We start from the raw sequence: 17427 nt of genomic DNA on the forward strand, positions 1-17427 counted from the left end.
CCATCCATCTTGCCCTTGGTTGGCTCTTCTTTTTTCCTTCCATTTCCCCCAGCATCATTGTCTTCTCCAAACATTATGTGACCAAAGTACTTCATCTTTGCCTCTAATATCCTTCCCTTCAGTGAGCAGTATGTTTATTTTTTAATTCATATGTTTATTTTTATTGTATTTATGTATATATACGGCATCGAATTGCTGCCTTTTGTGAGTCGCTCTGAGTCCCCCCTATTGGGGTGAGAAGGATGGGATATAAACATAGTAAATAAATAAATAGAAACCTGGCTGGCACCCATTGGACCATTTGTAGCTTCTGAACAGTCTTCAAAGCAACCCCACGTAGAGCACAGAGCATGTAGCAGGAATTTGAGGGGACGGACCCATCATGTAGCTTACCTTTCGCCTGCATCTATGGCAAGCATCCTCAGAGGTAGGGCTGTATGGCCATGGCCTAGAGGCATGGTTTAGAAGCATTTTCGGGCTGTATGGCCATGGTCTAGAGGCATTCTCTCCTGATGTTTCACCTGCATCTATGGCAAGCACCCTCACTACCTCTGAGGATGCTTGCCATAGATGCAGGTGAAAGGTCAGGAGAGAATGCCTCTAGACCATGGCCATACTGCCCGAAAAAACCTACAACAACCCAGTGATTCCAGCCATGAAAGCCTTCGACAATACAGTGTAGGCATTATTGACAACTTTTTGAGCACAGTTTTCCAACCAGTGATGTATCCATCTGCTGGGATTTCTATGTACTCTGATTTTAATCAGTTTGATAATCAAAATATTATGGAACTTTATCCCATGCTTGGCTGAAACTCAGATAAACAACACATTTTCCCTAAACGGGCAAGCCAATAAAAAAGATACAAAGTTTGCTTGGTGGGATTTGTTCTTGACAAAGTGTATTACGGAAAGTTGTTGAAAACAGAAAAGAAGAATTGAGTCGAGTAATCGGGCACATGGGATCCAGAATTAACTTTGTCTCTTTGGAAAAAAAATCAAACTGATTTCTTGTGGTATGAACTTGGTCCAGTTGAAAGATCTAGTCTGGTGTTTTTAGTTGCAGAAGCTGAAACTGATTTAAGATGATGCTACATCAATTGCCTAACAACAGAGAGATCTGTAAAGCCCTTGAAACTATTGCTAAGGTATTATTGTTCCATTTGGGAATCCTTATTGGGATGGAGTGGCACTGGTTTAGCCTTTCAAAATCCTGGACTTCCAGGACCCCATAGTGCAGTGTTTCTCAACCTTCCTAATGCCACGACCCCTTAATACACTTCCTCATGTTGTGCTTACCTCCAACCATAAAATTGTTTTCATTGCTACTTCATAATTGTAATTTTGCTCTTGTTATGAATTGTAATGTAAATATCTGATATGGAGGATGTATTTCCATTGACAGGACCAAACTTGGCACAAATACTTGATATGCCAAAATTTGAATACTGATGGGGTTGGGGAGATTGATGTTGTTGTTTGGGAGTTGTAGTTGCTGGGATTTATAGTTCACCTACAATCAAAGAGCATTCTGAACACCACCAACAATGGAACTGAACCAAACTTGACACACAAAACTCTCATGAACAATAGAAAATTCTGGAAGGTTTTGGTGGATATTGACCTTGAGTTTTGGAGTAGTAGTTTACCTACATCCAGAGAGCACTTTGGACTCAAACAGTGATGGATCTGCACCAAATTTGGCATGGATACTCAATATGCACAAATGTGAACACTGATGGAGTTTGAGGAAAATAGACTTGACATTTGGGAATTGTAGTTGCTGGGGTTTGTAGTTCACCTACAATAAAAGAGCATTCTGAATCCCACCAATGATAGAATTGAGCTAAACTTCTTACACAGAACCCCCACGGCCAACAGAAAATACTGCGTTTTTTGATGGTCTTTGGCAACACTTTTGACACCCCCTTGTGACCCCCCCCCCCAAGGACTGTCAACCCCCAGGTTGAGAAACACTGCCATAATGGTTTTGACCGTTCTGCTCATGTTTCTGATGGTCCAAGTTCAACCATAAAAGAGGCCATCCTAGTACCAGTAGGCCTCAAATAAATGTCCATCGAATTTGGAAAGCTGGCGGCCATTCCAACCATCTGTTGTAGACATTAAACTCGTCCCCATTCCTTGTTCCTCAGTTCAATCCGTTTGATTTTTCCTGAGATTGTCTTTGGCAGCTGTTGGACAAACTCCATCTAGCAAAGAAACAAACAAAATAAGGAATTGTGGCATTTTCTTTTCTTTTCTTTATGTAACAAGGGTTACTTTTTGGTACTGTGAATTTCAGGCTCGGCAAAAAGATCAGAGTTAATGGGAGGGTAATTGGAGTCACCTATTGCTAAGAAATGGCAAGAGTGAGGATAAGATCTTCCAGCTCCCTGGACAACCCTTCTTATAGCCAAAAAAAGATGAACTCCATCATCTAGAGGGTTCTAGAAGCAACAATTCAGACTGTAAATAGGTTACTCGCTCGGCGTTCAACTTAAAATAAATCCATATGTATACAACTTTTACGAAACCACAAACTGACTCCTGAACATTTAATCTTTGGTTTGAATAATATCTTGGCAATCTTTGTGTAGCTTTGAAAGAATCTCAGGGCAGAAAAATAGTCTCCACAATTGTCAAAGTTGTCCACTCCTGAAACACTGGAACCCCCTCTTTTCAAGGCCTATCCAAACTCATTCCCTTTCTCAAGACCAGTGGTTCCCAACCTGTGGTCTGCAAGAATGAAAATATGGTCTGCAGATTCACCATTACTACACCGTTGCCTCAAAACTACACAGCAATGAGAGCGACTGGGTATCACGAAACCCTCTTATAGTGCTGAGACAATGGGGACGTTGGGAGGGGAAAGACTGACTATTCACAAAAGGTTGCTACTACCACATCAGCTCTAGATCATTAAATATGGTTTTCTGTGGGTGAGCAGATGGTGACTACTGGATGGCATATGTTCTGTATCAGAAACTAGAGCTGATGTGGTCTAGCCAATGCAATTTTCTGAATAATGGAATGGAATGTACATTATATAGATGACACATGAATGAATGTACATTATATAGGTGACACGTGAATGAACCAAAGTCAATAAAGGCCAATCTCTTTGAACAATTCTCTGCTGGTACTTGCCTTTCTTGGATATTTGTACGGCGCTGTCACTTTCTTGACATGTTCCTGCAGTTCGAGGGTTAATTTGTCCTTATCTCCAGACACAAAGCCAGGAGACAACACCACAAAGGCTTTCACTACCTAAAAAGTCAGAGTTGGTACAATAAAACATGGCCAAATCATCTGCATTTTGACACTTTACATTCCATCCTGTCTCCAGACCATACTGACTTTGGCTAGAGTCTTATGACTATTACTTAACTATGTAGCACCATAACAACATTGCTCTGTATTGAACATTAGTGTGACCTCTCCAAACTCCACTTACCAAAAAGCAGCTGCTGAGATCGACAGAGATCTATAGGGGAATGGACCTCAGTTAATCCCAGTGGCTGCTTACTCGTAAATGGAGTTTAGGAGACTTTCATGGCCTCTATGTAGCACTAAATGTGGGCCTGCATTGGGAGAGTGAATATATAGTAGTTGTGGATGTATAACTGTAGGAAGAGAGTATCAGGCTCTACAAACATAAAAAATACAAATGCAGCCATATGGTGGACTTGGGTGTCACTAATTGGATTCTGGCATGTATGTGCTGAACATTGCAACCAGATACACAAATAACTGGAGTAATAAAGATCCTCCCTTTACTACTTTTGTACAATTGCTACCTACCCAGAAGTCACATAAAATTGTCTAGAAATGCCTACATTCAATTGTTAGTCTCAGTTAGAACAAAACTGAATGAGTGGAGCATAAGTGTATATTGCCATTCCAACAAAAGAGTATGTTGCCATACACTTTTACTGACTTACAACTTAACCTTGATTCAGTAGGTCTATTTAAGCTGAAGAGCCGGCGTTGTCCATAGACACCTCCAAGGTCATTTGGCCGGCATGACTGTATTGAGTGCTGTTACCTTCCTGCTGAAGCAGTACCTATTGATCTACTAACATTTGGATGTTTTCGAACTGCTAGGTTGGCAGAAGCTGGAGCTAATAGCAGGAGCTCATCCTGCTCACCAGAATCGAACTGCCAACCTTTCAGTTAGCAAGTTCAGCAGCTCAGCAGTTTAACCCGCTGCACCACCAGTGAGCCTCCGATACACACACACACACACACACACACACGATATCTGTAGTATCTTGGAGATGAGACTCAAGTCTAAACACAAAATTCATGTGTGTCTCGCATACACCTTATACATATAGCCTTAAGGTAGTTTCATAAATTTAAAAAAATTATTTGTGCAGGAAACAACGTTTGTGTTTGCTGAACCATCAGAAAGCATAGGGGCCACTATCTTAGCCATCTACATGGACAATTCGGGATTGGAATTCCAGCAATCATTTGTATTCTCTAGTACACAAACCTGCTTTTATAAGAACAACAAGCCTTGGAGGCAGGAAAGATTATGACCAGCCCAAAGTTAGCCAGTGAGCTTTATGGCTGAGAGATAATTTGGATCTGGGTCTCAGCCATCCTAACTTACTTGCTGCATCACATATTATACTCTACAGACGTATGTGTAGGGCTATATTCTTAAAAAATTGTCATAGATTATAATTACTTCTCCTCGGAGTGGGTCCGGGCTGCTGATTGCAGCCGCTTCTGCTACTGCAGGATGCTCTAGAAGCGCGCTTTCTACTTCAAATGGCCCAATACGATACCTAGGACAGAAACCCAAAATTATCAACAGTTTAGTCAGGGAGAGACAGTATCCAGGGTGTAAATGACTCTTAACCAGTAAGATTTAATGGGTGCGAAATGCATAGTTTGTTGGGATCTAACTCGTATTGTCCATCATCACTGGTTAAGCTTGCTGGAGCTAATGGGAGCTGCAGCCCACCAATATTGACTGTGGCCCCATCTACACTGCCACATAAAATCCAGATTATCTGCTTTGAATTGGATTATATGACAGTGTAGATTCATATAATCCAGTTCAAAGCAGATAATCTGGATTATATGGTAGTGTAGATCCAGCCTGATCCTTTTGCATCAAGAATTTCCACTCGCTAAGTGACTACTTCATTGCATTAGAGAATAAATCCACTTTAAATCTGGTTTCTGCCTCCTGCAGAATTCTAGAGTTTGTAGTTTAGTGAGGCTGTTAAAGGCTCCTCCATAAACGACAAACCCCAGAATTCTGCAGGGGGCAGAAACCGGATTTAAAGTGGATTCATTCTCTAGTTTTTTTTTTGTCATGTCAGGAGTGACCTGAGAAACTGCAAGTCGCTTCTGGTATGAGAGAATTGGCTGTCTGCAAGAATGTTGCCCAGAGAATGCCCGGATGATTTGATGTTTTTATCATCCTTGTGGGAGGCTTCTCTCATGTCCCCGTATGAGGAGCTGGAGCTGATAGAGGGAGCTCATCTGCCTCTCCCCGGATTTGAACCTGTGACCTGTCGGTCTTCAGTCCTGCTGGCACAGGGGTTTAACCCACTGCGCCACCAGGAGCTCCATTCTCTAGTGAGATGAGGCCTTAGTGTTGAGATGGAGAATAAAATAGTGTTGTATTTAAATATTGCTGGGGGTTTTTTTTGGAGGAGGGGAATATTGTGGGTTTAATTTGAATTCACGTTTCTGTGAATTTTCTTACAGTGATGGAAATGTTATATTGGGAAGGGAGTTGTATATAATAGGATATTGTAGGATAACTAACATTTTCATGGTTTTGCTTTGACAATTTTGTTGCAGGGGTGGTTCCCATGTCATTAGGATGATGAATTTTAGTTTAAATTATAGGACAATAAGTTTAAGTTTTCCTCTGACCTTTGGACTATTCAATGTACAGAGCCCAACCTTGGCATAGTTTCAAGAACTTGACCAACAGCCTTAAAGTTAAGACTAGAACCCAGAACAGACTGTTCCATTCACATCAGTCACCTCTGGATTTTTGTGTCACAGATGCATGACATAAAGAATTATAAGAAGGAAGGAAGGAAGGAGGGAAGGGGGAAAGCAAAGCAAAGAAACCAACCCTGAAGAATTTATGATGTCATCATTTCTTCCAACAAACCAAAAGTACCCTTCTTTATCCATCACTCCTCTGTCCCCTGTAATATGAAAACTTCCACGTATTGTTGCAGCTGTTTTATCAGGGTTGTCCTACAGAAGAAATTTCAAAAAAAGTTGGAATCGGTCACCAGTATGTCATAGGTATAAGCATGTAAAGAAGTAGTGTGATCTAGTTTCTCAAGAACTGGACCACAACTCTGGAAGCCAGGGTTTGAATCTCTGCTTGGCCACAGAAACCATACTCTGCCAATCCTCCTATGAACAAATCTTGCCAAAAAGCCTCTGTGATATGTTGCCTATAGAGTTGTGCATGAATCCAATTTACTTCAGTACCTGCAGTGCCTCTGATTTCTCCGTTACCTTTGGGAGCACAAAACTGGAATTCCCCTCCTGATACGAAAATCAGCTCCACATGAAAGCAAGCGTGAGCCGATCATCGGTTTCCCTTCTACTTTTGTGAGCATGTGGTGCTCCATGCCTCCTTGCCTTGGAGAGAAAGAGTGCGTATATGGTGTGCAGACCCAGCACGGGCGCCTGCCTACAGCCAAGCGCCTCCTCTAGAGCAAGAAAGAACTTGAAAGAGAGACTGCGTGTGTGGCATGCAAGCCCAGAAAGCATGCATGCCTGCCTGTAGCCTCTCCTCTAGAGTAGAAACACGCAAGAAGCCTCCTTAAAGCATGCACCTGCCTGTAGCTGCGTGTCTCTCCTCTAGAGTAAAACAACTTAAATGCCTAACATGACAGGAAGGAGAACCTGGGAAGCCCCCCCACTCTTAACGGGCCAATAGAAAATGGATCTTTCAGCACCCCAGAGCAAAATCAGATATCTGCCCTCCCGATTTTGGGAGGCTCCTAAAATATGGATCGGGCACCTACGGAAAGCCGGGACATGAAACGGGTCAAGATTTACCCCGAATGTATAAGCCTAATTGCTTATTCAGAGTTGCCATAAGTCAAAATTGACTAAAAGGCACACAACACACACACACATCTCTCCTGATGTGCCCTGGCACCACTCCCCCTCCTACTCCAGTAAAACCCAACTTTGCCACCCGGCTCTCCAATGTCCTGGAACACTGTAGTGTTTGAATGAGCATTCATTTATAAATAAGGAAAGAATTATGTTTAGAAAGCAAAAGGAATAGATCCTAGGCCCATCCACAAAAACATGCAAACTTCCTAGCTAAATTGTATCAGATGTCCTTCGAACTGGTGACACCACGTTCCCTAGTCCCTCTCTTCCTTTCACTTTTACAAACGTATAAATACCATTTTTTCTTGGTGTCTGTGTGCATCTTTCTTGTTTGCACTGGTTAGTGTTGTTTGAACTCTGATGAAATTTCCAAGGTAAACCTCTGAAGACACATTCATCCCAGTTAAGGACTTCATCAGACAGCCTTCGGACTCCATTTCCTTGCACTGCGGAAATGGAGCCCCTATGGGAGTCCCACGGATGCCAACACATGACACAAGGGCATTTCAGGTGAGACTCTGTGGCACTTCCTTCCCTAAATGCATGGAAATGGAGCCAGGAGTCGGCTGTTACCTGACTCCAAACTGGAGAAAGCGGGGAGTCAGGGAAAGGCGAAAAAAGGACATGGGATGGGTGGTCATCCCAGAAGATTGGTAAACACATTGGGTAAGATGGCTCTCTCTGCTTTCACCCCTACCCATCTGATGAAGTCTTAGGTCTACTGTCTTTGACTATCCTGGGAAAAACCTTTCAGCTTTTTTAGGAGCAAAAACATGTTTCTTACTATATAGCGAGAGAAGAGTCCCAGCGGCCTTTCTGGTTGCACTTTAATAGCTATTTCTCCTTCTTTTCCAGGAGGCAGAATATTGGCTTCTTCATCTACAATCTGGAAGAAGAGAGCATTAATGCAAGGATATAAGAGCCCTGTTGGATCAGGCCAGTGTTTCTCAACCTTCCTAATCCTGCAACCCCTTAATACAGTTCCTCATGTTGTGGTGACCCCCAGCCATAACATTAATTTTGTTGCTACTTCATAAAAGTAATTTTGCTACTGTTATCAATCATCATATAAATATCTGATACACAGGATGATTTTTCATTCACTGGACCAAATTTGGCCCAACACCTGATATACCCAAATATGAATACTGATGAGATTCTGGGGGAAATTGATTTTGTCATTTGGGAGTTGTAGTTGCTGGGATTTATAGTTCACCTAAAAATCAAAGAGCATTCTGAACTCCACCAACTATGGAATTGAACCAAACTTGGTACATATAACTACAATGACCAACAGAAAATACTGGAAGAGTTTGGTGGGCATTGACCTTGAGTTTTGGAGTTGTAGTTCACTTATGTCCAGAGAGCACTGTGGACTCAAACAATGATGGATCTGGACCAAATTTGGCATGAATACTCAATGCGCCCAGATGTAAACACTGGTGGAGTTTGGGGGAAATAGACTTGACATATGGGAGTTGTAATTTCTGTGATTTATAGTTTACCTACAATCAAAGAGCACTCTGAACCCAGCCCACAATGGATCTGCACTGAACTTGGAACACTACCTACATGGCTAGCATTGAATACTGGTGGGGCTGGGGGGGGGGGCTGTTTTTAAATTCTGGGAGTTGTAGTTCATCAAAACCAAAAAAGAAGAGAAGGACAGGAGGGGAGATCTTCAGCCTTCTCTGGCAAAGGGGTTTCTAAAGCCATACGAAATATATGTGGTCTGTGGTGACCCCTGTGAAAGACCCCTCGTGACCCTCCCAGGGGTCTCAACCCCCAGGTTGAAAAATGCTGGATGAGACCAAAGGATTGTCTAATCCAGTGATCCCATGCTACTGAAAAGCTACAAGTAGGGGATGAAGGCAATAGCATTGCTCCCCTCATAAACCTCAAGGTCAAGTGGGTAATAATAATAATAATAATAATAATAATAATAATAATAATGCCTCTAATACTGGGATGAGTACTGATGAATTTATCCTTCATGGTTTATGGTAACCCCCATATCTACAGGACCAGTATCTATAGTTTCATGGGAACTGTGCTGTACATTATGCTATTTTGGTCATCACAGAATATATACTTTTAAAACCAACACGAGCCAGTTACTTGTATTCACTAACCTGAACATCATATGGTGCACATGCCTTTCCCATTGAACCTGGCTTAATCTTCATCCCTTTGCGAACTCCACAGATCATACCCTGTTGATTAAAAGAACATTACTGTATAATATACGGAGACATATGAAGTGAGTTTGCCTGTGTCCAGAGCAGGGCAACTAAAATGATCATAGGTCTGGAGAACAAACCCTATGAGGAGCGGCTTTAAGAGCTGGGCATGTTTAGACTGCAGAATAGGAGGCTGAGAGGAGACATGATGGGGGCCATGGATAAATATATGAGGGGAAGTCATAGGGAGGAGGGAGCAGGCTTGTTTTCTGCTGCCCTGGAGACTAAGATGTGGAACAATGGCTTCAAACTACAAGAAAGGAGATTCCCAGAAGACAGGAGCAGAATTCAAAACAATCTGAACAGATTAGAGAGATGGACCAAAACTAACAAAATGAAGTTCAACAGGGACAAATGCAAGATGCTCCACTTAGGCAGAAAAATTGAAATGCAAAGATACAGACTGGGGGATGATGTCTGTTTCGAGAGCCGTACATGTGAAAAAGATCTTGGAGTTCTTGTGGGGAACAAATTAAACATGAGCCAACAATGTCGTGCAGTGGCAAAAAGAAAAGAAAAGAAAAGACAATGGGATTTTGGCCTGCATAAACAGGAGCATAGTGTGTAGATCCAGGGAAGTCATGCTAACACTCTATTCTGCCTTGGTCAGACCATATCTGGAATCACACTGTGTCCAATTCTAAGCACCACAATTGAAGGGAGATGTTGACAAGCTGGAATGTGTCCAGAGGAGAGCAACCAAAATAATCAAGGGTCTGTAGAACAAGTCCTATGAGGAGCGGCTTAAAGAGCTGGGCATGTTTAGCTTGCAGAAGAGAAGCTGAGAGGAGACATGATGAGGGCCATGTATCAAGATGTGAGGGGAAGTCATAGGAAGGAGGGAGCAGGCTTGTTTTCTGCTGCCCTGGAGACTAGGACATGGAACAATGGCTTCAAACTACAGGAAAGGAGATTCCACCTGAACATTAGAAAGAACTTTCCCACTGTGAGAACTATTCAGCAGTGGAACTCTCTTCCCTGAATATGGTGGAGGCTCTTTCTTTGGAGGCTTTTAAACAAAGGCTGGATGGCCATCTGTCAGGGGTATGTTGAATGCGATTTCTCTGCTTCTTGGCAGGGGGTTGGACTGGATGGCCCGTGAGGTCTCTTCCAACTCTATGATTCTATAAGTTCCTCTGGTTTAAATATTATCTACCTCCTGGTTAGCTTTCAAATTTCAGTAGTCTACCCAGGAGCAGGGCTGCCCGTCTCCCATAAACAACAAACCACTGTTGAATAATCTTTTCAATTTGCCTGTCTGTTAAATCTATATAAAAATGTAATGTTCGTTTGTGGGATTAATATAACCTAAAAACCACTGGACGAATTGACACCAAATTTGGACACAATACACCTCTTAGGCCAATGAGTGACCATCACTGATATAAACACAGTAGAAGGGGCTTAAAAAGCCTTATATATATATATATATAAGGCTTTTTAAGCCCCTTCTACTGTGTTTATATCAGTGATGGTCACTCATTGGTCTGAGAGGTGTATTGTGTCCAATATATATATATATATATATATATATATATACACACACACACACACACACACACACACACACACACACACTACAATGCATGCGCAAAACCACACATATAAAAACAAACACACCTATATACACATATACACAAATATATGTATACACACACAAAACACATATACACAAGACTGGGCCACAGCAACACGTGGCAGGGGATGGCTAGTAAATCATAATTCTGAAGGAGGACAATAATTGATGCACCGATGTGCCGTAATAAAGTTCTTCTTAGGTTAAGCAGTTCAAGCTGTTTGAAACAGAATGCTTTTCCAGCAGTCTGGAGAGAAAGTCAAGGACTCTGAACTGAGAGCAAAGACCATTAAGTTAAATTTTGCAGCCCTGATATAAAGAGACTTATTATTTTATTCAGTTTTATTCTTATCTTGTGCTCAAACAAAACATGTAACTTTGGAACAGGGGAGAATTTGGGATGTTTCACTTTTTAAAGCGAACTAGTCCTGATTCGCATTTTCTGGATCTGAACAAAGTTCCCTTTTGGAGAGCACAGTTTTCTAATGTGTTGCTATTTTGGTCTGTAAAATCTGAATATATCAAAAGGACATGCAAAATAAAATGCCTATTTTAGGGATTATGTAAAAAAAATTCCTATGATGAGAAAATATTTTAGGAGAGGCATGCATGCAGTTTAAGTTCACATTAAAAGAACCCAGAAAATAACGATGTAGTAGAGTTAAGACTAAATAAATAACATGGACCTACTGTTTCGGTCTGTCCATAGGCTTCGTGGATGTCTAGTCCTGTCTTGCTTTTCCATTGCTCCATGACTTCAGGGTTTAGTGCTTCCCCTGCACTTATGCACTGCTTCAGGCTCATGAATTTATAGCTAGAGATAAGTGAGAAAATTGTTTAGCTTTGTTTTTAACAGGTTTTTTTTTTTTGCTGAAGTTTGCAAATTTCTTCATATTTGGAATAAAAAAAAATCGATTGTGGGAGCAATTACTGATAGATTTGTCCATCCACAGATTGCTTCTTGAAATTTTGAATTTGGATCTTAGCAACTGGAGATGGGTGGAGCTAAAGGGAAAGGAAGGAGCAAAGACAGCCATAGTTTGGCTGGTAAAGAGTTAGTTGGGAGTTTTGAAGGGGAAGGAAGGAAGGAAGGAAGGAAGGAAGGAAGGAAGGAAGGAAGGAAGGAAGGAAGGAAGGAAGAGTTTTGGGAACTGTTGTTAAAAGATACCTCTTTGAGGAAAATAGTTGAAGCCTTCAGGGAGAAGGAGTAAGAGATATAGTTAGGCCTCTATAGTGTTAGAGTGCTGGTGTGGAAAGAGGTTTCAAAAGGTTCAGAATAACCTGCTTGTATTCCTGTGTGTGGAACATTAAAGAGCTCAAGTTATAAGACCTTTATCCTCAAGAAGTAAAGCCTGACAACTTATTGAAACCACTGTATCTGTACTATTCTTGTTTTATTTCGCCTGAAGAGTTCCTGTGTCTTTTTAAACATTCTAGTGAAGGAGGTGGCCTATGAATCAAGAAATGGTGGCAGCAGAAGAAGCCTTAAATTGGTGGCAGCAAAGAAAAATATAATATAGTGGTAGCATCACACTGTCCTGCCTTGTGTGTGAGGGTGTGAGTGTCACTTAACCCTCAAGGCCTTTGTGGGCCATATCTGTCATTCCTAGTAGTCGCAGTAGTCTCTTTATTGCAACTGCCATATAATCCAGTTAAAAAAAGATAATCTGGATTTTATATGGCAGAGTAGAAGGGACCTACATTTGCTTCCATAAACCTTCCACCCCATCAATGAATTCCAATCCCTATGAGTTTTCCATCTCACATTGATAAGCTCTAATCTTTATGAACTTTCCAGTATTTTATCGGTGAACCTCATCCTCCAATGAGGTTGGTTGATCCATTCACATGGCTTGCCAATAATGGGCACAACATCCTTGAAAACTCTCCCATTTTATCTGGCAACTTTAATGCAAGGGCACAGGACCCTTAGACAATTGTCTCTACGTTTCCAGGCCAATATACAGAAGATTTTATGTACTCAGAAGAAAACTGTATTTCCCAGACTTCCTGAATATCAGTGGTGAAGACACCACTGAGAAGGAAGATCTCTCTCCCTGCCATTGAGAACCATTCATCGCTTGTTCAGAATGCAGCCTTAGCAAGACTTCTTGGATCATGATATAGGTCTTAGATTCAATACAGGGATTAGAAATCACCATTTTGAATGGGAGAATTACCATGTTCAACAACCACACTGACAATCACAGGGTTGAGTCAGTAAATGCTTATTGATATGATAATTATTCCAAAACATCTTCACAAGATACCTGCTCAGATCATTCTGCACCAACATACGGAACAAGGTGGGAGCTCCCAGCATGGCGGTGATGGGAAATCGCGAGAGAGTCTAATGTGTTTTAAATAAAATAAAAAGGTGAACAAAGTTTGTGCAGTAGTGATCAACTAAGCTTTTGAGAACCTTATACAAAAAAGACTTGCCAGGTGCACATCTCATATATTTAGATAAATGCCTTTTCAATTCACTCTCAGATAATTCCATTTCATTGGAGAAACATCTTTACAGATGGTTAATTTCATATTAGGAAAATAACCTCTCAATAGGAAAGACTGTTGAATAATTCATGGCACGCAGAAAGTGAATAGGAGGAAACCTTATTTATATCTGAACCCAGAGTTATCTATTATAAATTTTTTTTGTGTCAGGAGCGACTTGAGAAACTGCAAGTTGCTTCTGGTGTGAGAGAATTGGCTGTCTGCAAGGATGTTGCCCAGGGAACGCCTGGATGTTTTTTTGGGATGTTTTTACTATCTTTGTGGGAGGCTTCTCTCATGTCCCCGCATGGGGAGCCGGAGCTGACAGAGGGAGCTCTTCTGCGCTCTCCCTGGATTTGAACCTGTGACCTGTCGGTCTTCAGTCCTGCCAGCACAAGGTTTAACCCACTGCACCACCGGAAGCTCCATCTATTATCTATTATAACTGAATGGTGGGAGAATCAGGACAGCTAAAAGGAAAGTTTAGGGAGATTACAGCCATCAATGGCCATTGCTCAGGATGGCTAAATATCACCATGGGAGTATGTCTCTCTAGGCCAGTTATTGGGGAGCATGAAGCTATGAGTACAGCTACACTCCTGTCTGCTGGTGAGCTTTACATGGACATCCTGTGGCCTACTAGAATGCCTAGACTAAACTTCTAACTAATCCAGTGTGACTAATTCTAGTATGATTAGAATGCCTAGACTAAACTTCTAACTAATCCAGCAAAGTTCTTATATTTTTAAGATCAAGGTAAGCTCCCAATATCTGGCCATCAAAACCAAAGGGCAAAATGGCAGCTATCCATTTCAGCTGCAAAAGAACTGAATCTTTTTGTGGTCAGGGTGGCATACTTCTCTGCATTTGAGTGTGGTGGGCTACCACATTTTATAGGGACCAGGGCAGATCATGGAGCACATACAGTTTTGTCCTTCCACCACTGCCTCCTGGCCTTTACTTTCCTTTGGCATTAAAATGGTATTTATAAGAATGATCCTGAAGAGCATGGTCCCTCAAGAAGGAGAACAAGACAACACTCAAGATGGCTTAAAGCAGTGGTTCTCAACCTGTGGGTCCCCAGATGTTTTGGCCTTCAACTCCCAGAAATCCTAACAGCTGGTTAACTGGCTGGGATTTCTGGGAGTTATCAGGCAAAACACCTGGCTACCCACAGGTTGACAACCACTGGCTTAAAGTTTCATTTATCATCTAGGTCAGTGGTTCTCAGTCGGTGGGTCTCCAGGTGTGTTGGCCTACAACTCCCAGAAATCTCAGCTAGTTTACCAGCTATTAGGATTTCAGGGAGTTGAAGGCCAAAACATCTGGGGACCCAAAAGTTGAGAACCACTGGTCTAGGTATAATTGGACTCATATGGCTATAGTTATACTCCTGTACCTTTGTGAACCCATCAGACAAAAATCCATACATTGTTATGCTGAAACATGGTCTAAATTCTACAGAAGATCCATCAAATACATTTAAACATTCTAAGAAAACACCTGTCTGCTTGTTTCCTTGCTAAGATCTTCCCTGAATCAACTGAAAGAATTCAGGACTAGCATTCCTGTGCTGAATATGAGATGAGACTCTTGTACCTTTAATAGTTAGTAGAAGACATACTATAAAGTTCTGTCAAGTGGAACTGCAGCATGACTGTCCTTTAACCCACCAAACTCCACATTTTAGCTGATTCAGCTTCAGCAAGAATGGCAATTTACTGACTGGTAGAAAGCAGGGGAGGAGGGCAAGGGAGGTATTTCAAAACTATTCCTGTATCAACAGCACCTTCAATCTCACATTGTTTGAGGAACAGACACCTCCTTGTTACTGCCCACAGATTGAATGATACATTCGAATGGTCATCTTACATTTAGGATAGTTGTTGATTCTATTTTTGGCAGATTATGTACAAAGACACAGGATCCCAAAACCCACGGATCAAATAGAGCGCCCAGACAGCTCAACACCCAGCCTGTATCTGCCGTGCACCACATAATGTCCAAAGGCGAAAAGTCCAGCCAGTATCTGATAAACAGTGGAAAGAAAACCGAGATGCACTTTTATTGTTAAACAAAGACTCTCCCAACAGTTATATCCTGTGGCATCAAGTTTGGAGATTCATACCTAATGAATACACAACCCTGATGTCCTACAATTAGAATTCAGTAGCTGTATATTGCTATAATTGGTTGGATTGTAGCTGATGAGATATGTTCAATGTTCTTACAAGTTATACTAAAAGGTATCATGGTGCATGTGTCAGGTCAGTAACAAGTTATGAAAGTTGACCAATTGTAATTAATAGCCGACATGCTGGACTCAGTGGTGTTGAATTCACCATGTTCTGTGGAATGGTAGACAAATTGTACAATGGCCCAAGACCTAATGGGGGTTCTTTGGCATCCAATGTTAAGCCATGATACCTGGGAACGATTTAGGAATGACTTCCCCAAGATTAAGGAGATTCCCAAAACCAGGGAGACAGACATATAGATTCTGTTGTCCCTCAAAATTGATTCCCCAAAGCCAGTTCACCAACCTCTAAAGTTGTGACACAGAAAAGAAGACAACAGGATTAGACCAAACTATATCAACTTATGCATAAGGCTGGGTGGTGGTGAGAGTAAGTGTGTGTGTGTTGGTAAGGCCATTTCCAACTGGACAGGAATGGGACCAGGATACATTTATATCCATCTTCCTAGTCTAACTGGATGGACAACAGTGCCAGTTGGTCCCTTGGATGGACACTCTCAAAGCAAGAATTATGGAGAGAATGTGCCACCAGGAGAAGAAGATGGCAGTGCCCACTACATCTCTCCTGCAACCACAATACAGATTTTGGATTAAATTCAGAACCCATTATCTACTTAACTTCCTTCTGAAATCAGTCATTCTCATTAATGATTATATTTTTAATTATCTTTAATTTTTAACTTAATCAAGTTTTCATTGTGTTTTAATGTATGTTAGTTCACTATTACAGGAGTTTTAGGACAGTGATTAGTGTCTATTTGTGTATTTTTTTGTTTTTGTCTTTTACTGTTGATATGGTCAGTGGACTAATCAATAAACTTTACCAGTTATTCTCAGGGTTGTTTACCAGCAAGAAGTAACTCACTAAATCCTGTAGTTAAGCAGACAAATAGTCAAAGATGAGTCCAACACACTCTTTTCATGTTTTGTAACTCTGGAAGCATAGGATATATGAGGTGATTCTCATAGCTAGTTAGTAGATATATATTTTCTTTGGATACAGTAATGTTCTCCATAAGGCTTTTTATGTGTCTTAGACTGAATTTACAAGAATAATATGCTATGATTAGAATTTTCTGAAATGGTGAGACATGTTATCTGGTTTTCCCAGAACTGTTCAGGTACCTTGGGTTGATGATGGGTCTCAACCCCATACTCCCCTGAGAAAGTTCTGTCATCTTAGGAGAACCTGTAGTCCCACTGGTGAAGTAAATTACCATTGGATCTTGAACCTTTGTTTGTACAGGAGTGAACTCAGCAGGTGCCTCTCTGTGTGGAAAAGAACATTACTAGGGTTAGGATAGAATCACAGTACCATTGAGTTTGAAGACTGCAAATGTCATACAGTCAACCCTTTGCCATGCAGGAATATAAAATCAAATGCACTCTTGACAGGTGGCCATCCAGCCTCTGTTTAAAAGCCTCCAAAGAAGGAGATTCCACCACACTCCAAGGCAGCATAGTCCACTGCCACACAGTTCTTCCTAATTTTTTTTAAGTAATATAGTTGGTTTACTCACAAACTTCATGTATTCAGCATCCAGGTACATTGCTTATCAGTTCAGTTACACATAGAATTTGAAGTAGTTTTTTTATGCAGATAACACAGGGCATCCTTCTCATAATCAACAGTCCATAGTCTAAAGCAGGCATCCTCAAACTGTGGCCCTCCAGCTGTTTGGGCCTTCAACTCCCAGAATTCCTAACAATTGAACAAGCTCATTAGGGCTTCTGGGAGT

At 41.3% G+C, this 17427-nt stretch overlaps 1 protein-coding gene across 1 annotated transcript; it reads right to left on the bottom strand.

The window, feature by feature from the left end:
* Positions 1-2123: 2123 nt before the first annotated feature.
* LOC137097965 (acyl-coenzyme A synthetase ACSM3, mitochondrial-like) lies at positions 2124-15447 on the bottom strand. Its single transcript, XM_067473464.1, has 9 exons — positions 15304-15447; positions 13206-13285; positions 11626-11749; positions 9252-9332; positions 7904-8005; positions 6110-6237; positions 4697-4796; positions 3148-3267; positions 2124-2210 (listed from the first exon to the last, which is right to left on the bottom strand). Exons 1-9 carry the CDS (start codon positions 15427-15429, stop codon positions 2124-2126), a joined length of 948 nt encoding a protein of 315 aa, XP_067329565.1. The 5' UTR covers positions 15430-15447.
* Positions 15448-17427: the final 1980 nt, after the last annotated feature.

Source organism: Anolis sagrei, chromosome X, assembly GCF_037176765.1.
Source record: "Anolis sagrei isolate rAnoSag1 chromosome X, rAnoSag1.mat, whole genome shotgun sequence".
Lineage (NCBI taxonomy): Eukaryota > Metazoa > Chordata > Lepidosauria > Squamata > Dactyloidae > Anolis > Anolis sagrei.